This window comes from Periplaneta americana, chromosome 17 (assembly GCF_040183065.1).
Source record: "Periplaneta americana isolate PAMFEO1 chromosome 17, P.americana_PAMFEO1_priV1, whole genome shotgun sequence".
NCBI classification, from domain to species: Eukaryota; Metazoa; Arthropoda; class Insecta; order Blattodea; family Blattidae; genus Periplaneta; species Periplaneta americana.
Window position 1 is genome coordinate 61,417,751 of NC_091133.1, and position 25,636 is coordinate 61,443,386.

At 33.4% G+C, this 25,636-nt stretch overlaps 1 protein-coding gene across 1 annotated transcript; it reads right to left on the minus strand.

The window, feature by feature from the left end:
• Positions 1-248: 248 nt before the first annotated feature.
• On the minus strand, positions 249-24,690 carry LOC138692745 (probable cytochrome P450 12a4, mitochondrial). Its single transcript, XM_069815938.1, has 6 exons — positions 24,665-24,690; positions 21,757-21,919; positions 21,096-21,265; positions 14,865-14,943; positions 5,919-6,137; positions 249-1,858 (listed from the first exon to the last, which is right to left on the minus strand). The coding sequence occupies exons 1-6, from the start codon at positions 24,688-24,690 to the stop codon at positions 1,745-1,747; spliced, it is 771 nt and encodes a 256-aa protein (XP_069672039.1). The 3' UTR covers positions 249-1,744.
• Positions 24,691-25,636: the final 946 nt, after the last annotated feature.

Sequence of the window (25,636 nt, forward strand, 5' to 3'; positions counted from 1 at the left end):
CATATGGCTTCCCGTTAGAGAGTAGAAACTGCTCTTGCTGCCCAGCTCTGCAATGCACTGAATAGATTTAGATGGCAATCACACTACGGCACACCTAAAGAAGGATTAAAGAAAACATAGATCAAAGGATAAGACATAATTTTAAGCAGTGTTGCAAATATTCAAGAATCAAAATACCAACCGACCTGGCACACCGATATTTCGGGTTAAGGGTAAACAATATTTTATTCTGAACTAAGCACGATGTATAAAAATTATAGAAAGTGATTTATTAAAATCTTCAGTATCGATTACAATTTAATTCATTTTTCATTTTAAAGTGTTTGGTACATAATATTTTTTCAACATCTGAATGTTGCTCACACATACATATATACACACGTACGCGCTCGTACACACACATACACTCATACACACATGCCATGCGATAACTAAACTATTCTGAGCGATGGAAAACTTTGGTAAACAGATTCGAAAACAGCGGGAAAAAAATCCATAACAATGAACCATTCCTTCTCTCTTAAGAGACAAAACTTTTAATCAGCATAGATTTTATATAGGCTACGTAATATAAATATTTTAATTAAATTTTTGAAACTCACAGCTACTTAAAAACCGTGGGCGAAAGAAACAAATAATTGTGATACGTAGATCCGAAATCAGCATAAAAAATTCTGTAGGATTAAACCTAAACTTTGGCCTATTTGTTAACAGACAGAAAGTTTAATCAACATAAATATTTTAAAGTAACGTAATAGAAATATCCTAATGTTATTAATTTAAAAGTCACAATCACTCAATAGCCTTGGGTGATGGAAAAATTTTGTATACAGATTTGAAATTAGCGCGAAAGAATCTATTTGAATGAAATATTATATCTCTTTTACCAGTCAAATTTGAATTTACTGTGCAGTGTAATTTATAAATTGTTAAAATACTGAATTGTCTAGGACTCATTCTTTTTACAGAACTTAAGTTCTAAAATTAAGAAAAGTATCGATTAATATTTAAAAAATTTAAACGCTGAAGACATTTGAGTAATTAAACCCGGTTAATTTATTTTTACTATAATTTCAAAATGTTTAAACATGATCTTTCATTACAGTTCTGCGATGTGTTACATTTATTTTAAAATTATTATTTCCTTTGTACTCCATTGTTAGGACATGCATTCCAACGTATGAGACAGGTGTACAGAAAACATTGTAGATATGAACACACTTATCTAACCCTAATAACTCTTTAAACTGTGAGATATATTCAGTTTTATTTGTGATATCATTGCTCATTGTTAGGATATTGTTCAAACTCACTACATTATTATGTGTAATAAATCGCACATTGGATTAAAAGAAGATTATTGAATGCTATGGGATGATACAGTAAATATTTGAAGACATACCTACCTTGTCAGTCAATCTCTTTCACATAACAGTAATATTTTTTTAAGAAAATGGAAACCTTTCAAGATGTACAATGAATAATAGATATATCCCTACATAAGGCAACAAGGAATGTTCACAATATTGACGAAATGATCAAGGAATTGATTCAGTTTATTGACATTATAGTTGTAATGTGATGATAACGCTTTCCTTGTTCGTTCAGCGTACAGGTGAGTTGATACTGTAATGTTGTATTCTCCTTTCTCCATAGTGGCTTCTTGTTTGTTACAGTATAGTTCATTGTTGACAGCTTACTTGTTAACATTTGGAAGTTTCTCCTCTTAACACACTCCCAAAAATTATTCAGTCCTGTCCACGAATTTGAATTTGAGTGGTGATATTGGCGTATACAGTAGTTTACTCTGAAACTTCATCTCGCCGTAGTTATATTCAACATGGAAATTACGGATGACCTGAAAAAAGAAGTTAATAAACTATAAAAGTGTTGCCTATAACAACGATGGTGATGATGATTGTGATGATGGTGATGATGATGATAACGAAAAATTTATCTTACAATTAGATCAGAAACAGTATTTCGGGCTTAGAAAGCATATTGTGATAATTGAGATTGTCAATGTTGTAATACTATATGATACAATATAATATATACAATATACAATGATAATTTAATGAAAATGAACTGTTTAAAATTAACTTATGATATGTCTAAAATAGTGTACAGACTTAATATGAGTAAAATTACAAACTGTAACTGCATTGCGATGATACATAAAATTGTGAAACTGTTAGAAATGTTCCTCATTTAAACTTCATAATACTGATGTATATATGTCGATCTTGTTTCAATGGTTTGACTTGGATGGTGAATTGCATGTTTTAAACGTGTGTATTGCACAAGCAGTTTTGTGATTTTTCATTGCGAATATTCTGTGAAGTGGTATTTATGACTACATGAGATGACCTTGTTGCACCGAATTCACGACTGATGTCAATCATTATCATTGTATTTTACCACAGAGACCAGATATAAGATATTATACACAGAGCCTGATGATGCCCGAAGGGCGAAAACGTTCGTAATTTTCATTGTATAGAACATAATGACTACATATATGAATAAGTGTCATTAGTTTCTGTAAAATTGATTTTCATATGACTGAATAAATAACACTATATTACATTGTATCATATGGTATTATAGTATTTGGGGCATCATTCCTACGTGTTCTGAGAATTAACATTTTCATTGTTTCGAAACTACAAACAGATTTCAGCTCCAGAGCAAATATGTGTGACCAGAGTGATCGTAAACTGCAGTTGAGCTCATTACGTCATTACTACAAATAACTGAGCAGCAACATTTCGCTATTGCTTATGTATAGACAACTCACTGGCGTTGCCAAATTCAATTTAGGTATAATTTAATTGCGATTAATAAAAAACTTTATTAATATTATTATTAACACAGACAAGAAAAATCCAATATTAAGAAAATAAATACTCATGCGATTGCGTAGTGGTATCTTGCAATCAGTAATATCAGTCGCCGTGGAAACTAATATGGCGAATAATATCAGAAGTTATAGTAACAGTGGCAAAAATTTTTTAATCGATTACTTTATGAAGCTTTATCAACAGCTATGTTATCTAGTGTCTAATGGTGGTGAAAAGAAACTCATATGAAACAAGTTTCGATTCAGCTAATCGCATATGAAATTGTAATATAAATAGAATTTTATTATTATTATTATTATTATTATTATTATTATTATTATTATTATTATTATTAACAATGGGTACATATCACATTTTATTCCTCTATGTTTTAAGGATCCGTCAAATTGGCTTCCATGTCTTCATGAGTATGAAACTACTGCCCCGGTTTAACGTTTAAAAGGTAGAAAACTCGCTATTTCGTTAGAAAACGTTGGTCAAAGTAACAGACATCAATGATATCAACGAGGATCAGTGACAGGTTAGGTTTGTGTAGAGATTAATTTTTGGTCATACAGATTTATCTTTGTTGGTTACCAGTTTTTATTAACGGAGAAAAATTCAGGCCACTAAAGGAAAAGAACCGAAGAAGAAAGATTCGATTCGATGCTGTGGGTTGAACTTTGGCATAGCTCAGTGGTTAGAGCGTCCAGTGCGTAGGAAACTAGAGATTTAATCTCTTCCTGCCTATTTGAAGGATAATTCCAGTTGTTGACTTTTTTGCCTCATAAAAATAAATTGAAATAATGTTATTTGCTATTATAAAGTTATTATAACAAACAACATTTTTATTGCTTTCAATTTATCCTCTTCATGTCCAAGTTTAATGTTGACTATCCCACTGATATAAAGTGTTACAAATGATTTATTTCATAAACTGAATTAGCAGTATGCCTAAAATGCCCTTCCACTCAGCCAGTACTATTAGCGAAAAGAACAGACAGTATTGTCCCTAAATACTGGCTTAAAGGAAATAAAACCTGCCAAATAGTGAAAGGTAATATTATAGCTGTGATAGACAAAGTCCATTTACACCAGCTTGCTTCAAAAATGCTCGAGTTACGTGAGTTGACAAAGAAAGATTTTTTCTGTCATGGAAATTATTCTACCCATTATAAGGCAGAACTTGACATCAGAAAAACTAAATATGTGCTTTGTTGTAATGAGCAACGAATAGCATTGCGTGCTCCATGGATATCGTATAAATGAAACGATAAAATATATTACTCCTGTTCTTAAAAGTACAGTGCTTTTCATGTTCTTCATTCCCTTTTTGCCGAAACATTGTAAGTGCCTAAACATCCGGTCATCCGGTCTCTACTTATATTAGCAGTAGCATAGTACTGTACTTCATATAATAATAGATGTACCGTAATTTCCCTTAACTATGGTCCAGGCACCCAACTATGGTTCAAAACGCATTATGTACTACTTAGTCCCCCAAGAGTTCGATGTTTGTCATTTAAGGCGCCACTGTGATGGAATTATGTTCCCCATAGATGCTTCTATCTACCATTACACGTGGCAATGATATGGATGCTTAACAAGGTCAGTGTGCATCGTTCTATTGAATGTGTGAAGACACGAAATCATTCAGTTTGTGTTTGTCTGTTTTATTAAGCTCTCCTCTGTAGAACTGGTAAATTATAGATACATGATTGTTTGTACAATTAAAACTTGGCTATATAGTGTTTACTTTCACGTAATAATTAGACTGGCAGAGATAAAGGACTCTGCATGAAAAATGTTTAATCTGAAGGCTAGAAGTCAGTCCTCAACTATGTACCACAATTTTTCGTGGACCATAGTTGTATTTCATTTTGAAATATTTGTTTTAATGAAATGTGAACAATTTGATTATTTACTTCTGCGAATACGGTATCCCAGTATATTCTAAAACACCGTTTAACATTATACTCCAGTAAATAAAGAAACAGGCTGTTCCAGCATCAATAGTACTAGCACGAATAATGGTCCGGTAAAACGAAAACTTCAGGGTAGAAGGAACACAACCGTCCCTGTAAGTGACTATGAGCGATGAAATTGAATTGGATACAGATTATGATGTTTCCGGTGTACTCTCCATATTTACAGACAGTGAGTCAGATGTGGAAAAGAAGACGAAATCTGTTAAAATAATGCTAAAGGCACATAGTTATATGATAGTTACTTATGAGGAGGAATTGTGGCCAGGGAAAGTTTTGGAAGTGAAGAACAATGGAGCTGTTGTTTCATGTATAGTAAGAAGCGGCAATTACTGAGGGGAGGCAATATCCGCTATTAGTAACGTCTGGGTGGCCACAAAATCAGTTGAACATTTGGAAGAAAATTGAAACAATTTGTAAGTTTTTACACCTTTCTTACGCCTTTTAATTTTATCCATTGTTTGGCATTGAAAATAATAGCGCAAGTGATAATAAAAAAGAGGTTTTTTTTCTGGGAAGCAATGTTTTCTTCATTTCATAATGGGTTTTCTGATTCTCACCTCATAAAAAAAATTGAGAAACTTTAGGTGGCCCGGTATTTTTGCCGGTGAGTGTAGTTGTTCATTATTCCAGGAAAATGACTTTCAGATTTCACTTGTTTATTGTGTGTTTATGCATTGTGTACTAATAAAAAGAATCCATGTACTTTTCATTAATATTTCTGTGCTAGATTATGTCTCTACCCTTAAATTAGAAACTCAGTTGATTGATTTACGAATAATTACAGATCCAGCTATAGTCCATTCATACTTTCAAGCATGAATATATGAGTGGACCCATAGTTGGGCAACTCAGAATACAACTATGTACCAATGTTTATTATTTTTTCAATACTTGTAATTAAATAATTTCAAACACATATGTCAATATTTATTTAATATACGCTTACAAGAGTCCGAAGCCAAAATTTCACTTAATCTGGATGAATAGTATTGAATATACAAAGAAATATGTGACAAATGTGGACCATAGTTAGGGGAAACTACGGTATATGTTCTTCGAAGCATTGAATGCAAAATGAACTGCATACCTTCGTTACCAAAGTTTCCAACTGAAGCTCGGCAAATCTCCTACCAAGGCACATTCTGACCCCAAATCCGAAGGGCATGTAGACGAATGGATGCGTCATCTTGGTCTCAGGCTGCTTCCCGTCGTCACTTTTGAGCCATCGCTCAGGAATAAACTTATCTGCTTGAGAGAAGTATTTTTCCTGTTGACACAGGTAGAAGTGTGGCGAAACGACATTCACCTGCGCGAAAAATAAGCGGTATGAAAATTGAATATAATTACGTAATATCGTACACTTATTGCTTTAAAAGTAATATACAGAGCGAACTGTAGGTAATGTCATTAATTTCAGACGATTATTCTTTGAGATATTTCAGACAAAAAGTTTAATACAATTTTGCTTTTCTTACTTTCTTTTCCAGATAAAAATTGTTTTATTTAAAACATTTCATAGCGTGTTTTGTGAAAGCCACTGATTTAATTCCCAATATTCTTAGTCACTTTAAGAGAGCAGTTTATTATGATAGTAAATAATTGAACGAATTTTAGTTCTGCCCTTTAAATGTGTAGAAGTTTGAGCCGAACAAATATAACATTGTAAAATTCTTTCTCAGAACGTAAAGTTACATTTGTTCAGATCAAATTTTTGCACATTTCAAGGACAAAACTAAATTTTTAAAAATCATTTATAATCATAATGCATTATTCTCATAAATCAGCAGTGGCGAAAATGTGACTCACTAGCACATTGTGGTGCGCAATGATAGCTGTGCATTTCTTTTGCTTCTTACCTCCCCAACCATCACCCTCTCACTCACTGTAGTCAAACTCCGTTCCATTTGTATTTGTTTCTGACCTGCGAGTGGCGTTGTCGCAATGTGTCTCCGAAATCATGTACCTCTACAAAACCAAAGTTTCAAGTAGGATGGGAGGACGCATTTTTTTGCTGTCAATATGATGAGAATATTAAATGTATGATTTCTTCACAAGTATTACGAGGAAAACGGTTGTATAACATAAAACGGCATTATACTATATGTCACTCATGAAACATTAAAAGGTTAAGTGTTATTGTTGTTACTGGTATTATTGTTGTTATTATTATTATTATTATTATTATTATTATTATCTCTGTGCGTCGATACTTTTTCAGCAGAGGTACGAATAATGCGGCGGTTAGATCTTCAATTTAAACTCACAGATTTACAATGCGATGTTAAATGAAAGCTATGTAAGGACTTGACAAATGTTGAACTTTTCAAATCTTTGCCAAAAAATAAATATCCGAAGCTTCGTTCTTTCGTTTGCTCTGTTGAAGCCATGTTCGCTACAATTTAAGTTTGTGAAAAATTATTTTCAACAATGAAAATAGTAAAAACCAAATTTAGATCACGACTGACAGACAAATACCTTCGTGATCAACTACCACTGACGGGAAGTGACATAATTCCTGATTTTAAAACTCTAACGCAGAGACATTCTGACGACAGTTAGTAGGTTGTGATAATGTGTCCTATGTTTTCTTGTTCATTTATTTCTTCGTTATACGTACTAAACATTAGTTTGTAACCTTATATTGTATAAAACTATATTTAAGTACTACACGTAAGGAAAATGAAAATCCGTTGATAAGTCAGACAGTTGCTTCACTTCCCCTTCGAGTATCCGCCTCCCTACATAGGTGCTATGCACGTTGCAGGTTACACAGTGGCTCAGCGCACGATCACATTTTCGCCACGGCTGTCTTAAATTGACTAAATATATTGGGAATTAAATCAATGGCTTTCCCAAAACAAGCTATGAAATATTCAATATAAAACAATTTGTATCTCTAAAAGGAAGCAAAAACGAGCAAATCTGTATTAAATGTTTTTGTTTGAAATATCTCAAAGATTACCCCTCTGAAATTAAAGGCATTACTTAGGGTTCACTCTATAAGAGCTCAAAGAACGAATAATAGTAATGTACAACATTGATTCTAGATTACATGTTTCGGAATCTTGAATGATGTTAAATGAATTTTTTTCTTAAAGTAGAGAGAAAGCAATAGTGGATCATTCACAGAAGGTTCTAACTGGTCATTTTATATTGCACTCCATGTGTAAGTAATAAAGTATTTCTACGATTAGATGTATCTTAGATTTCAGGTGTAAAATAATTTAGGACATGTGATTCTTTGGCGTTTTTGGTATTAATTTTTTGGAATTAGATATATCGAAGATCTCAACGAATAGGATATCCAACTCACCCATTTTTTGCTTGAAGAGTCAACTTTCGAAATATTGCTATTTTTTAACGTCATATACACGTTAAGCTTTTCTGATGTTAAATTTACGATAAAAGTGGCGTTCTTCAAGATTTTTCTGAAGATTGCCATTTTCCCAGTGGTAAATTCCAAATTTCATATTACTGTTATTGCTGCTGCTATTATTATTATTATTATTATTATCATTATCATTATCATTATCATCATCATCATCATCATCATCATCATTAGTGTTTCAGGTATGAAGTAACCTAAAATTATTTGAATTATCATTATCATCAGTGTTTCAGGTATAAAATAATTAAAAATTATTTAAATTATTATCATAATTAAAAATTATTTCAATTATCATTGACATCAGTGTTTCAGGTATATAAAATAATTAAAAATTATTTCAATTATCATTATCATCAGTGTTTCAAGTATATAAAATATTTTTTTTTTATTATTTAACACCTGCCATATTTACAATCTGTCTACAATAGACATAAGTAAATATTATAAAAGAATATGACATGAGTGGAAATGTTATCCCATGACAACACTCCATAAGAAAAATAATACTGTAATGTTTGTAGTAAAAATTAATGGAAGATCAAGAGCATTGGTCCTTTTAAATCTTCTTATTGTTTGACTATTATCCACCGAATTTAATGCATAATGATTGGGATGTTGATTTAATCGGTGCAGGTATTTCTTACTCAACTGAGAGATTTCTTCTTTCTTAGTTGAAATGTTTAGGTCACGATGAATGACATCATAACGGACATACTATGATGCAGTGACAATGGAACATAAAGTTTTAGACTGATACCTCTGCAGTACTTCAATGTTTGAGTTGCTAGCAGCTCCCCACAATTGAATGCCGTATGTCCAGATTGGTTTTAATACGACTTTATAAACAAGAAGTTTATTTTCTAATGACAGTTTTGACTTAGGTCCCAATAACCAATAGATTTTTGATGTTTTAAAATTTAATTATTTACGTTTAGTTTCAATGGGCCGTATTCATAGACATTTTTAGCGCGGGTTTCCGGTGGATGATCAGCGTTTTTCGTATTCATAAACCAGTGTTAGCGATAGGATATGATTTGAATTCTGTACAAGTAACCAGTGGATAGCCGGGGCTAGCTTAGTACGCTCGTAGCGAATGCTGCAAAATGTTTATGAATAGCACCCAATATGTTTACGCCATGTTAATCGGCGATCTAAATCATACCTAAATATTTAACATCATCTGTTTTGGGAAGTTCTTTGTTGTAAAGTGTTCCAGGAGGACAGTTTTCAGTTCTGATTTGTTTTCACTCGCTTGTATTCTCCATTTAGTTAGCCAGTCTTCCGTTTCTTTCAATTCATTCCGCAGGTTTCCAGATGCTGTTGATGAATCTTCATATGAAGCAAGAATAGCAGCATCATCAGCGAAAAAAGCTACCAATACTTCATTAGAAATTGGAAAATCAGCTGTATAAATTGTAGAGTATAGGACCTAAGGCTGAACCTTGAGGTACACCTGAATTTGTGTCATAGAATGAGGAGAAATGTTCTCCGAACTTAACTTGAAAAATTCTCGAAGCTAAGTGCGAGTGAAGTAATAGATAATATGGTTGCAGAAGTATGACTTTCAGTTTGTAAAGTAGACCAAGATGCCGTACTTTATCGAAGGCTTGTTGAATATCTAAAAATACAGCAGATCAATATTTTTTGTTTCTATGGCATCTTCAATTTTATTGATGACTCTATGAATTTGTTCTTTGTAGAGTGTTCTCTTCGGAATCCGAATTGATGGTCAGGTATAATATTGCTGTCAGTAAGAATTGAAGACAATCTCTTTAAAAAGAGCTTCTCAAATAATTTAGGTAGTAATGGTAACAAACTAATTGGACGATATCAAGTCACTTCATTTGGTACTTTCCCTGGTTTTGGAATCAACATAATTTGAGCAACTTTCCTCTGTGTTGGATAAGAAGAAGTTCTAAGAATTCCATTAAAGAAAGTTGTAATAAACACAATTGCTTTTCTGTGGAGTCAAGTCATAGCCAAGGCAATTCTATGGATGCAGTTCTGTTTCTATTGCTTTCTTGACATCGTTTGGAGAAAAACTCGGAATTGGTAAACACATCTGAAGTGGGACACTGAGAAATTCATTAATTTCATTATCATTACAATTTACTTTAGATGCTGGATTTGGAGTGAAAACATTTGCTAGATGACTTGCAAAAAGTTCAGCTTCCTCTAAGTCACCTCTGGCCCAATCACCATTGCTTTTTTTAATTGGAGGTATCGCACTCAGAGGACGTTTCAGTTACTTAGTTATTTTCCACAAGGAATAGTCATCTCTATTTGTAGCACTAAGATTTACCAGATAATCGCTGAAGGTTTCAATCTTTAATTTAAAGAGAATTGTTTTAATTCTTTGATACTTTTATTTAGTTTGGTTTTGTCTTCTGGTCGTCTATGATTTTGCCAAATTGCTCGTAGTTTTCTTTCTTCCGAAATTTTCTTCTTTATTTTGTTTGGATAATTGATGCAAGTTACTTCTTTGGGGCTCAAAATTGGAGTAGATCTCCATGCAGTTTGTTGAATTAATTTTGTTACATATTCAGTGGCATTATCAATGTCTGTGTCTGATTTGAGGGGAAGGTTAAGAGTGGTATTATTTTCTATCCAACTTCTGAAAGAGTTCCAATCTGTATGTTAGTTGTAAAGCGAAGGAGAATGTATTTTCTTAATTACTGCTACCCTTATTGTGGCTATAATTGAAGTGTGATCAGAACAAACATCAAAACAAGACTCGACATCAATATAATTATTCCCTATTCCATTGACAATAAAGAAATCCAATAAATCAGGTATTTTATTTGGGTCTGTTGGCCAATATGTAGGTTGGCCTGTGGAAAGAGTTTCAAATGTTTTATTTGTTACACATTGTTGTAAATTCCCTTCCCACCAATCTTGAGCCCCACATGGGATGCGTTGCATTGTAGTCACCACCTACAATAAATTTGTGGCGTAAATTTTGGAAAAATCCTCGAAACGTTCGCTAGTGATTTTATGCTTAGGAGGGCAATATACTACTGAAATAGCTGTTGGACTGCACTTTTCTTCTATTATGACAGTAGTTCCTTGAATATCCCGATCTTCAAGTTTACACGATTCGTATTGGCGTAAATTTGATTTAACTATTACTGGTGTTCCTCCATGTGCTTTTCCATCTGGGTGTTTTGTATCATAAATTGTATATCTTGGAATATTGAAATATTTTTATGTGTGAAGTGGGTTTCAGATATAAGTAATACGTCTAGTTTATGTATATTTAAAAAGAACTCAACCTCCTGGCGTCGATTAGCCAGGCCATTGGCGTTCCACAATCCAATACGAAGTGATTGAACCATTATGCTAATTTGGAAATGACTGTGGTTAGTAAGTTTATTAACGTCATAGTATGTTCGGCTTGTTTTTGTATTATAGCTTCCAATCTACTGAAGGATAGCAAAATGGTTTTAATATTTGCAGTATCCGACTGAGTAGAACTGTTTACATCTATGCGTGTTTTTTTGCAGAATATCATAATATAGAGGCCTGTGAGACATAATTGGTTGTGCAGTGGGTGGTGGTGGTGTAGATGATTGCGATAGTTTGTAAGTATTGGTTTCTTCATTTACTGATGGATATTTATTGGTGTACTGTTTAGTTTTATTTGGCATATTTTTATGGTATTGAATTTGTTGATACACGATACAGCCCATATAATTCACAGGATGATCTCCGCCTCATAGGACACAAGTTGATGCAGTTTCTCTGGCTTTGGTACATGTTGCGGTGCCATGACCCCGTCACGTTTAACACAACGAAAGGGTATTTTACAGTAAGATTTAGTGTGGCCATACAATTGGGCTCTCAACTCTAATTCTGGCATTATAAATACTTTTATGCTCGACCATGCCGAAATGCAGTAATTATACACATGGTAGCAGTCCTTTAATGCATGTCATTAAAGTACACCTATTCATTAAAGTTCAGGTTTTCGATTGTTCTCGGATATGCAATCGAAAGACAACGAGGGAAACGTCACGGAGGCTGGAAACCCAATACTGTCGCAGAAGGTTATGTTCTGTTACTATAATAATTAGTGTTAATTGCAAATAATATTCAAATAAATTAAATTTGTCATCTCGTTTTTGAATTCTAAATCAATTTCCAGGTTATATCAAGACTAATGTTCATGTTATTCTCTAGATTATATCAAGGTCAATGACATTATTGTTCCTCGGAAAAAATCAATACTTTTGCGTCTGCGCACATCTCACAATTTACGAGCTATGCACAAGGTCACTTCCGCTCTTCAGTTAGATACGAATAAAATGAATACTTCTGAATAATTTCAAGTTAGAAATATGGTCGAGCATAAAAAGTCGTATGAAACTTGCCTATAATGGTAATTAAGACGCTCGTATGAAAATTGTGAAACTCGCTTGCGCTCGTTTCATAAACAAACTTACTCGCATCTTAATTACTATCATTACAGGCTCATTGCATAATGTACTATTGTTGTTTTCATGTGGTTCAAGATCAATAAAATGTAATGGTAAGGGATCTTTGCTGGCCCGAAGTCTGATGTTGACGATATTTCTTACTTTATAGCGACATTCTTCAATTGCTGATTTTAGATCATCTATAGATGTATAAGGGCGTATATTCCTGATCACAGTACGATAGGCTCGGTCTTGTTTAGTTGATAAGTATGAAATTCTGCATTATCTTTTGAAATAAAATTTATTAGCTTCCTGTAGCTGTCAATAATCGCCATACGTTTAATTTAATTATTATGTAGTGTTTTATACGTAATTTCATTTTTTGTATCAATACCATTCAGTGATAAATGCTGAATTAATTTGACAATGTTCGTGACACCAGGAATAAACACTGGAGGGGGTTTAGGATCTTCTGACATTTGTAAATTCTTATTAACATTATCACTTACTTGTTCAGGTTCTGTTCCACAGTCAAGTTGCATTTCTTTTACATTGTCAGTAGCTAGCACTGCAAATTGGTTCGAATCTTCTAAATGCTGTCGTTTAACAGTAGTCTTCAAGGATTTGGGATACCCTTGTCTTGATCTTTTATAAGTCTTCTTTACTTGCCAACCTTCAGTGTCTTCGAAAACATTGATAGCTGGGGACTGCACATGTGCAGACTCGCTAGTATATGGCGTTAAATTAACTTTAGTGATCATGATGAACAATATTAATAACAATAATTCACTAATAAAATGGTAATAAATATTATGTAACATTAGAAATAGTCTATAACGAAAGAGTTCAGAATAATGGGTTTCTAGGAACTTGTTTACTTGGCAACACTTCAGGAAACTATTTTTATAATTAATTCAAAACAAATCTTGAAAATCACTTCAATTAATTGGTCGAACACAAAGAAAACATAATTAGGAACTGAATTCACAATAAAATTAAAATCCTACACTCCCACAACTTGCAAGTAAAACAAATAATTCAACAGCTATTTGTTTGTAGACACACTAAGCTCAAAGCTTTCTTGATCCTATGTATAAAATAATTAAAAATTATTTCATTTCTTATCATCATCAGTATTTCAGGCATAAAATAAGAAAAAAGTATTTAAATTATTATTATCATCAGTGTTGCAGGTATAAAATAATATAAAAAAATTTCAATTATTGTCATTATCATCAATATTTCATGTATAAAATAATTAAAAATTGTTTCTATTATTATTATTATCATCATAATTAACAGTTATTTCAGTTATCATCATCATCATCATCATCAGTGTTTCATGTATATAAAATAATTAAAAATGATTTGAATTATTATCATTGTCAGTGTTTCAGGTATAAAATAATTAAAAATTATTTCAATTAAAATTATCATAATTAAAAATTATTTCAATTATTATTATCACCAGTGTTTCAGGTATATAAAATAATTAAAAATTATTTCAATTATCATTATCATCAGTGTTTCAAGCATAAAATAACAAAAAGTATTTCGGTTATTATTATCATCAGTGTTTCAAGTATAAAATAATTAAAAATTATTTCAGTTATCATTATCATCAGTATTTCAGGTATAAGTTAATTAAAATTTATTTCAATTATTATCACAATTAAAAATTATGTCAATTAAAATTATTATCATTAGTGTTTCAGGTATATAAAATAATTAAGAATTATTTCAATCATTAGCATTATCATCAGTGTTTCAGGCATAAATAAGAAAAAAGTATTTCAGTTATTATTATCATCAGTGTTTCAAGTATAAAATAATTAAAAATTATTTAAGTTATCAGTTAATGGTATAAGATTATTAAAAAATATTTCAATTATTATCATTATAATCAGTGTTTCAGGTATGAAGTAATTAAAAATTATTTCAATTGTTATCATTATCATCAGTGTTTCAGGTATAATATAATTAAATATTATTTCAATTATTATCATTATCATCAATGTTTCAGGTATAAAATAATTAAAATTTATTCCAATACATTATATATTCTAAAATTACTAATTGAATAACCTAACAACATTTATAATATGCTTGTGTTTAACAGGTTGTGCATAAAGAAACTGGCAATGAATATATCTAAAAGTGTTAATTAATTGAAATAATGTCACTATAATCAATTACAAGTTAAAAATAACGTTGTAAAATTTCTACTCACTCCTTTCGGAACTCTGTAATTCGAAAGTACGATGTCCTTCTGCATCATCCTCACATTCACAATAGCTATTGGTCGTAGTCTGGAAAATGTAAATAATGGAAACAATACTTTTCAGATTATTAATCGAATCTTGATTATAATATAAAGCTAATTTGCACACGTAATACACAGAGGATTTAGCTAGTTTCAAAACAGTATCAAATTCTATAGACTAACACCGAGAGAGAAATCAGGTCTCTCCCTAGGCGTTCCAAATGTGCACTGGTACGTGGTCGGGAATATTAGATAAATAATGAGTGTTCTTCTGACCACCTTAAACTGATACGCCAATGTATGGCATAGTTTAATAATTGGATGTCATGAAATAAACCACAAAATACAGTTTGTAAATTATTCTGTAGCGTCTCAAGATGAAAAATCAAAGAGGAATTAAGAAAACGCCAGTAATTGCGTAAAACATCTAAACTCGAATTAAAGCAATATTGTAGTGGAATTTATTTGATATTATTGGACGTACCGTACTAGAAAGAAAAAATGGCCAGACTCTTGAAGCTCCTTACAGAGTACGATTCACACCAAAACGATTAAACAAAGATTTTCAACCCATTATAAATTAAATGACCAGTAATCTAACTCGGTTTCATGAAATAATGAGCTCACGTTCTAGTACAGAATTTTAAAGGATCATTAATTCATTCATAATATTCTGCCCAAGTTTCACTGCAAACCTAGTATTTTCCAATCTTTCCTATTTTCTCCCTTCCTCTTAGTCTCCGCATATGATCCATGGTGCCTGTTACTTTATAACTTCTTCTGACCCAAACTCTTCTCCCGTTCACCATTCCTTCAACTGCATCCTTCAGTAGGCAGTTTATTCTCAGCCAGTGGCCCAACCAATTCATTTTTCTCTTCCTGATCAGTTGTAGAATTTAATCTTTCTTCATCCACTCTTTCCAACACATCTTCGTTTCTTATTTTGACTGTCTATTACACAGGCTCCATCTTTCTCCATATCCACATTTCAAATGATTCTAGTCGCTTCTCTTCAATTCATCTGCTCCCATATAATACTACACTCCACACAGAGCACTTCACTAGTCTCTTCCTTAATTCATTTCATTCAGTGTTCTGCCAAGGGCAGGTCTTTCACTGCAAACCTAGCTTTCTCCAATCTTTCCTATTTCCTGCCTTCATCTTTGCCTCATCATATGTTCCATATATCTTAATGTCGTCTATCATCTGATATCATCTTCTACCATGAACTCTTCTCCCGTTGATCATTCCTTCCAGTGCATCCTTCAGTATGCAGTTTTTTCTCAGTCAGTTACCCAACCAATTCCTTTTCCTCTTCCTGATTAGTTTCAGCATCATTCTTTCTTCACCCACTTTTTCCAACACGGCTTCATTTCTTATTCTATCTGTCCACTTAACACGTTCCATTCTTCTCCATATCCACATTTCAAATGCTTCTATTCCCTTCTCTTGATTTCGTCGTAAGGTCCATGTTTTTCTTAATAGTGTGTCCGAATATAAGCAAGTCTATTGGAAGAAAATGAATTAGCTAACGAGCTAATAGAATATTCCGATCTTGACCCTATTAACTAGAAAAGTGATTAGCTGACAAAATAGAACTTGTCTATAAACGAATTAATACAGGAATATTACAAGTAGAAACCCGGCCTCTGGTATAGGCTCAGCGTGGGTATATGTGTGTACTGTAGTGGCAAAAAAACGGACCGATCCTTGTTGCTGATTGCAGAGCCTTGTTCACTCCAGAGCACGATAGACTGGTAACTAAGACATTCGTGGTTCGAATCCTGCCTGGGAAGGAAACTTTTTTTTTTTCCTTATTCAAATTTATTTCCAATACTTTTCGATTGCTGGTAAAGTTCATGTTCTGGAAATAATAAGTTAATTAAGTAGTAAAATATCGCTGCAGTTGAAAAGTATTGGGAATAAATTTGAATAAGGAACAAAAAAAGTTTCCTTCCCAGGCAGGATTCGAACCACGAAAGTCTCAGTTACCAGTCTATCGAGCTCTAAGTGAACAAGGCTCTGAAATCAGTTACAAGGGTCGGTCCGGTTTTTTTGCCACTACTATACATGTATGTACAGACTAATTGAACGAGAAGAAATATTTCCTCATCTAGACCGTACATGCAGGACTATTATTCAAACAACACTCAGGAGGTAGAACTGACAAGAATAAAGTGCAGGTTACCTACAGGATGACTTTTCAACCCCCAAATATAAGACGAAGGCTACACAAATAACCATAATGGTGATAACGCTGACCGTCCCGGACCACTAGTGGAACGTCACATACGAAGGAGAGTTATAAGTTACAAAATGAAGTAGCGACCTAATGAATAGGCGCTCAATCTAGTATTATCACTAAATGGCAGTATTATCGATGTGCGCATAAGCGAGACAAAGAAACACGAGTTGCAATATGGCTGCACATCTCCAAAAATACACCATTGGCTACTTGATCCATACATTGATGCATGCTTTGTTTTGGACTGGTAATGATGCAACAAAGATTTATCACATGTCTCTATCCGGGCTATCATATCGTTCCTTTCGTCCTGTCTGCTCGAATCAATTAGTCAGAATGTTGCACATTTTCTTCTGTGAAAATCTCCACTGACCGACCGAGACTTGGTGCTTGAAACTTGTCCGTCCTTCATAGAAATTCTCTATCACATTGTAAACAGCTTGACATAACAGGCAATGCTCAACATACACGGACGATGTTTCTTTATGAATATCCTTTGGTACAGGTCTTCTTGTTCAGAAAATGGCACAACAGAGCACTGTTCGGTAAGGATATACTCCTGCAGAGGTGTCACTATCACTCAACTGCTGCTTCTTTGTTTCGCTTGTGTTTGCATTGATTATCTTGACACTTGGATAATACTATTATCTAGTGGTGATAGTTTCAGACGCCTTATTAAAAGTGTAGGCTGCTACTTTAATTTGTAATTTTTTGATTAGCCTATGTAGGAAGCCTCAGACCAAAGTGATTATCTCACTGCTACTAGCGAGGGGACATTTAACCGATCCTCCAGGATCCAAGACAATCCCGCACGTCACAGTCCTACTCCACCACAGTCAAGAACGTTCAAGAGTAAGTGGCTATTACTCTACACTCGGCATGACCGAAGCTCGTACACTTTAGCCTAAAACCATTTTATGGCAAGAAATTACTTCGAAAGTAAGGAAGATTGCTAAGAAATATTGTTGATAGATACAATGATATTGTAATGTTGAGGAAAAGGAAAGGGTTTCCAGAAGAACATTCATCTTCCGAGCTTGTTCATAATCCGGCCAGCATCGAGGGTTGAACTCAAATTCCCGGAAGGAGCTCCTGCTGCAGAAATGAGCTACCGTAGGGTCTCTCTGCTATAGGCAAATGACGTCCAAAACCTTTGGAACTTGCGCGAAAGATACATTGGCGATTTTCGTAATGTTAACAAATTACAAATTAACTATATACGGTCAACTACTGAGGAGAAACGGTTAGCATGCCTGATCGTGGAACGAGCGCGCCAGGGCTCATTTCCTAGTTGAAACAAACTACTTTGGTTTTTCCTCAATCCATCAAGAGCAAATGCTGGGTAACTTTCGGCGTCGGATCATGGACTCAGTTCGCTGGAATTATCACCTTCATGTCTTTCAGGCGCTAGATAAGCTTAGCAGTTGATAAAGCGTCGTAAAATAACCAATTACAAAAACTATATTCGATATAAAAGTAAAAGGTTACAAATGCTTTTAAATTGCGTTTCACAATGAATTCTTATTAATTTGTAAAGTTTAAGAAGTTTTACAAAATCATATATAGAAATTTACAATTGGGATTTTCGTTAGGTCAAAGACAATTTGGGTAAAATCACTAAGGAGGGAAGTTAAATTTCTATTTTTACCACTGTCAATGGATATGTTTATTTATCACAAAATAGATTATGTAAGCCCAATATCTCTAAACCAGGCCTGCACAAGGTTTGCGCTCTCCGAGCCGGCTCACAGCTCATGAGGGGAATGCAGATATTAGCTGCGCTCTGTATAAGGGTGAACTAGAAGAATGGGTGATCTCGTAAAAAAATATACACAAGAGAAAATACAGTACTAGTAAGAGTGTTTGTGAAATGAATTCCTTCTCAGTGTTTACTATCTTGCACTACTATTAATTAATAAAGAAATATTTATTTTACAGAATTAATAGAAATTATATAGCTACTTAAATGTACAATATCATTTTGTTATATTTTTATTTATCACTACATCAAAACGAGGTTTTATGTTGTTGGCAGCTGAAAGGAATAGTAGCCTACTGATCGCAATGAAACATCAGTTACAGATGTTCGATATCTGCCTTTATTAAAGTTGATTATAGAAAACAGTTGCTCACAAATATAAATGTTGAGCCAAACATAGCAATCATTTTCACAGCCAGCCTGTATAGTCGTGGATATTATTGCTAATGTTTAGTCTTGTAAAACTCAACCAGGCTAGTAGTATTATTCAAACGATCTTTAGCCCTTAGGTCACATTGAAGATCAATAAGTTCGAGCTGTAAATCGTTAAATGTTAAATGGTACGTTACGTCTTTTAGATTCCTCCATACTGTATTGTAGCAGTAGGTAAGCAACATGAAAAAGTTACTGAGAATAGGCCTACACACTGCACTTCACTAGATAACTGAGTGGTCGCTTCCCTCTCCTCTACCTATAGCAAGTCTATGTCATTTTGACGTATCTTCCTCTCCGTTTCGGCGAGCGGTAAACACGTGCGCGCTCGTTGAGCGCTGTTTGTGCAGGTATGCTCTAAGTCATAGTTCTACAATAGTAAATTAATTATAAAATATCGCCAAGAAACACTTAAAAATCTCCAAGTTTTCGCCGTATTTGTACAGCTGAATTTTCGTGATGTAATTTGTTGATTAGACCAATGCGTTGATTGGTCTGTTATGTAAATAACCATAGGAAACACCTATTTCAACAGATAGAGACAGAATCGTTCAGTATTTCTTCTTTTTAGGCTACTAATGAGAATATAATTATTACAGCCTTGATAAAGACAGGAGACCAAACCTATCTGCATACTGAAGGCTTAGAATCTCCATGAATGCCTGCTATTTCATGGAACTACTGCTGTTATCTAATGTGCTGCATCGAACATTGAAGTCATTAGCAGTCTTGCTCTCCATTACTTTAAAGTCTTGCAATCTTCCTGTTTGTCAGCGATGCAGTTGTTCAGGTGGTGTCGTCCAATTCTTCCTCCGGATGGTTGCATAAGACGCACTTCGGATTGCATTGAACTGACACTCAGTACACAATCAATTCAAAGCAATATGAAGTTGTTTTCAGGTTAGGCTCCACTTTCTCTGTTGAAAGTTGGATATGAAACCCTATATCTTGCAGCCGTGCTTTCAATGCATCGGGACTCATTTCAAATATTTAATTATATTCATATAGTGATATGAATGTGTTGTTAGTTCTTGGCCGGAAAATATCACGTCTTCTTCCATTAAATTCACTATCGTCTTATGAACCACCACACTGCTAAATGGCATTATAATTACTTTAGTTTAATTAAACTGCTTGCGGCAATATAGTGACGAGTCATACTGAGATTTTACAGGACAGCAACTCTTAAATTATAACAATTAATAAGACTGATCTTTAAATTGAAGTTTGAGATGCCATGACTTATTGGTCATTGAAAAGTCCAACACAATTTTTGTTACTGAGAATTACTATGATTATTGTAAAATATTCGTAGACGAGGTAATTTCAAATGTGACATGTCACTACGTTGCTCCAAGCCCTTGAATTCTTAATGGTGATTGGTTACTCATTAAATAAATGTAATTGATTTGTATTAATTTTCGTTACGTACAATTTGTCGCGCATTCAAACTCCACACTCCTAAAGACAATAACTGTAGGAAATGTGCTGGTTTGATAAGTAAAATTCACATATTTTTTAAATCACTCCTTCATTGTGAAACCAAACACTCGTAAATTTTGCAAAATATTTCTTGTAAAGATTTGTCTTTCTTTGTAAAGTGCAACTTTACGAACGCAGATTGTGAAACAGACGTTCACAATTTACAAACAAAATTTACAATGTAAACACAATGAAACAAGTCTCTGATCATAAAGTACAAAGCAGGGTAATGAAAAATATTCCAAGAAAATAATTAAGAACGAGTAACCATTAGACCTACCTCATCGAATCCTTGATACAGGCTTTCACGTACTTTAGATCGTTGAGTATCTCTGAGGTGATAGGTTGATTTTTGTCTGGAAGATAGCGATGAATTTCATCAAAAAGTTTCCGTTGCTTGTCTGGATTCTTTGCCAAGAAGTACAGCGCGATTGCAGTAGCGTACGAGGTCTGCATAAAAACAATGAATTGCAATTGTCCAATGTTCATATTGTCATTAAATTTATTAAAATACCTTAGTAGTGCCGTTCGTCAAAGAATTAGAAACAACTTTAGCTAACTTCAATTTACAATTTCAAAAATAAATAACTGGGTGCAGTTTCAATTTACGTTGAAATGAAGTGAGAGGAATGTGGTAAATAGGCAGGGAGGTTAAGTAGTTCTAGACTTTTAGCTAAGATGTATCTTTACCCGAAAGAACTAACTTACTTCTGTAATAGTTTATATTGACACCGTCACATCCTTTAGGTAGAAGGAAGGATACATAACTGTATGGATCGAATTAAGAAAGGGTGGATAAATTTCCTTTACGAATAAAGTATTAAAGTAGACTATTTTAAAAAAAATAAGTAATTCAGTGAACCATTAAATGGTGAATTGTAACCTACAACTTAAAAACTATATTGTTGCAGATAACGATCTGCAATAAATTGATTGCTTACTGTGTCAATGCCAGTTCCCATCATTTCCATGGCCATAACAATGGCAGTCTTCGGATTGTCGTCGCGGGCCAACAATTTCTCCAAAACTGTCTGTTCTCTGTCACTGTCTGGAGGAAGAGATTTTAGTCTCTCGGTTGCCTGGTCGATATATTTCTTAGACACTCTGTAATGAAGGGATATTCAGTATTATTATTATTATAATTATTATTATTATTATTATCATTATTATTACTTATTTATTTATGACTTTCAAGAAACCCGGAGGTTCACTGCCGCCCTCACATAAGCTCGCCATCGGTCCCTATCTTGTGCAAAAATTAATGCAGTCTCTATCATCATATCCCACCTCCCTCAATTCCTTTTGATATTATCCCCCACCTAAGTATCGGCCTCCCCAAAAGGTTTCTTTCCCTCCTGCTTCCCACTAACATTCTACGTGCATTTCAGAATTCTCCCATACGTGCTGCATTCCCTGCCCATCTCAAACGTCTGGATGTAACTTCATCCCTTTTAGCCCTAAATATTCTCCTAAGAATCTTATTCTCAAGTACCCTTAATCTCTGTTCCTCTCCTAAAGTGAGAGTCTAAGTTTGACAACCAAACAGAGCACGGAATATAACTGTTTTATAAACTTTTCAGTTTTTTTGAGAGCAGACTCGATGGCTAAAGGTTCTCAACCGAATAATAATACGCATTTGAGTAATTCCACGTCAAATCGCACAAATTTAACCTCGAATTGACTTTCATGTCTCTGATTCAGATAAAACAAATTTTGCACATTCTATGGATTGAAAAAGTAAATACGTGTTTTATTATTGTTGTCTATATCGATTGTTGTAGTAGATATGTGTTATCAAAGATTCTGAAATAGTTCTCGTATCATTATTGTTAAACGTGATTACCTCCATTAATAATCATAACAGAGATTTGCTCTTTGTCTCAATTTGAAGGTGATATTACATACTTTATTCTTCGCATAATAATATAAAAATATAACTTTGTTAACTTTGTTTTAAAAACATTTAAACACATAAAAATATGTTTTAATGGCAGCGACTTGCTTTAAAATTACAGAAATAAATACTTAAATACCTTGAAATTATTGTAACCATCCTTAAAAAAATCAGAACGCTACTCTCAACCGTTGAAGAATAATTAAAAGATTCACCAAGCTGCGCGTCTTGAGTTCGCGGGCTGCATAAGTACTGTTGCAAGATGATGTGCAAGTGCAGCTCTGGATGAGAGTCGTGTGACCACTTTACACTGTTCTCCGGTCATAATATCACTCTTTCGCGTAATTTATGTAATATAGTACTATATTTAAATTTTGTTTTTGTAAAATATACACATGTAAGAATGATTACTACAGTTTACACAACACTGCACTTTTAAAACTAATCACCTACAACCAATTCTATTTAATGTCCACCACTTTACTATCACTTTGAAGTGAATAGTTCTTTATTATGGTCTGAGATTGTGTCAGTGGAACAAAAGAATGAAGTTGTAAGATACCTCGTACCACTTTTGCTTGTTGGTACCTTGAGTAGAAAATATAGCTAAGTTATTTGTATTCGCTAATGGTAAAAATTTAAAGGAATATTATAAATTATATTATTAATTCCATCAAGCATTAATTTAACATTTTCATGATGAACATAGATACAAACTGAGTGTGTGCCACTAGTTCCAAGGAGTACACATTCCTTTGGTCTGAGTTTGAAAATTTTTGAAAATCCTACTTTGATATACGGATGTTGCTCTTTGCAACACTGGTAAGTTTTCTTAAGATTACATAGTATTAATCTTTTCTCTCTGTGAACTCTCTTTCCTTCTTCTTTAACTGAAACACAATTCTTTTTGCCAGCCATAACCCTCCTCACATCATCAGAATTATAAAGTTGAACAACGTTCTCTACTAAAAATGTTCCCAAACTTTTTCCCGATTTAGGATTAGGAGTAACCAAAATCCCCTTTTCTGCTCCTACTTGTTTAGAAATTCATATCATGTGAGTGGTGATATTAAAATGTTGTTGAATTTTACCGTAGGACCAACTTAAAAATTGTTAATATATGTATTTTGAGATTTCTGTCGTCTGTTTCATGAAATAAGTTTATAAATTTCTGTATTATATCGGAATTATTTGAATTTTCAACTGAAGTTGTGGCTTCTGTGATATGAAATATTTTATGTTAAAGTATATCTGTAACTTTCTGCATTTTTTGTTTTGGATATTTTTTTAGATAATTTTGTTTTCTTTATTGGCGATTCTTAATCATCACTAAGCTCTCACACATCTTCAATATATTATTTTTAAAGTTATTTCTTGCTCGAAAGCAACCTGAAGTCAGCGTAGTTATATGTAAAATATATTAGATTATAATTTCTTTTTGAATTTTTAAAGTACCGATAAGCTGTTATAAAAGTAATTGTTTAAAAAGTGACCCTCTAAAACAACCCCATCAATAAATCAATTAATATAATATTCCATTTGTTCCCATTTCAAATGACACCAACGCTCAACTTCTATGATGCATAGAATCTTAACAATGAGCATTTTCACACTGCGTCGTGCATGAATTTGTCATGTAATTAAAAGAGTATAAATAGTAAAATATTAAAGTATGATCCCAGAAAAAATTACAGACCTCTTATTTTGATCTGCACAACATATTTTAGAAGATTTAAGCAAATACTAAATGGTCACGTTTCGTATAAAGGTGTTTGATTTGACATGCACACAACACAACACAACACGATACCTACTCCGAAAGACTTAGGAATTATTGTTAGATAAATTAAAGGGAAACTGCTAAGTGTTGAAGGGACATTACGTGCTTTTAGAACTAGAGGTTATCTGTTTATTTATGTAAAGTAACGCCGCACCACTAATAATGTATTACTCACTCTTGCTGCGGCCATCGCAGCTGCATGCTCCGGCGCGCGGTCTCACTCAATCCGAGCCTTCCGACCAGAACATACCTCAGTAAATTATTTTCACAGCGACTTCGTATTCGAATAGCGTTCTAAAACCAACGCAGTTCTACGTAAAACATTTCAAAGAATGTAATGATAATTTTTTCCCGTTTTAGAAGTATGTCCCTGATATATAAAAACGTATTTTAAAAATATAACCCTCTAAAAGGGGCCCATTTTATATCTTGATACAACACAAAAAAATTAGTATTATAATACTGCAATTATTGCACTTTAAAATGATATAATTACGAAATTTCTACGATTTATAGAATCTTCAGTATAACCATTTTCATAATACGTTGCATCCTAATTTACGGAAAAAGTAACATTTAATAAATGACTAAATAATTGTGTCAGTCCGAAAAAATTACACATGGGTTATTTAATTTCATCAATGGAATATATAAAAAAATTGGAGCAAATATTAAGTTGTTATGTCTCGTAGGTGTTCCATTTGACATGGAATGACTCATTTCCCATATTTGTTCTGCGTTTTATTTCCTCCCGGGTGTCATTTTTATATTTGTTAATGTTGCTTCAAGATATTTGAATTTGTCCACCTCATGGAAGGATAAATTTCCAACTTTTATATTTCCATTTCATACAATATTCTGGTCACGAGACATATTCATATACTTTGTCGTTTCGGAATTTACTTCCAAACCTATCTCCTTACTTACTGTCGGCGACTCAGGAGAAGACGAGAGCGGACTGAGGAGGAAGGGATGAGAACAGATAACGTAAGACATGTGCAATATTTGTACTGCAGTAAGCGGAAACACTAGGTCTCCTTCTGTTCAACTTAGCTTTAATTTCCATACGCATTTTTACTCATGTTTCCTGTACGAGTAATAACCTGGCTACTGGGATGCTTATCTGAGCGATGTTTATAATAATCAG

What these genes read in the sequence shown, in the direction of transcription:
- LOC138692745 (XM_069815938.1), bottom strand. Translation starts at nt 24,690, where the DNA reads ATGCAGCTGCGATGGCCGCAGCAAGA. An exon ending in CTGCGATGGCCGCAGCAAGA is followed by an intron (nt 21,920 to 24,664) that starts GTGAGTAATACA and finishes CCTTCATTACAG; the next exon opens with AGTGTCTAAGAAATATATCG. An exon ending in TGTATCAAGGATTCGATGAG is followed by an intron (nt 14,944 to 21,095) that starts GTAGGTCTAATG and finishes TACATTTTCCAG; the next exon opens with ACTACGACCAATAGCTATTG.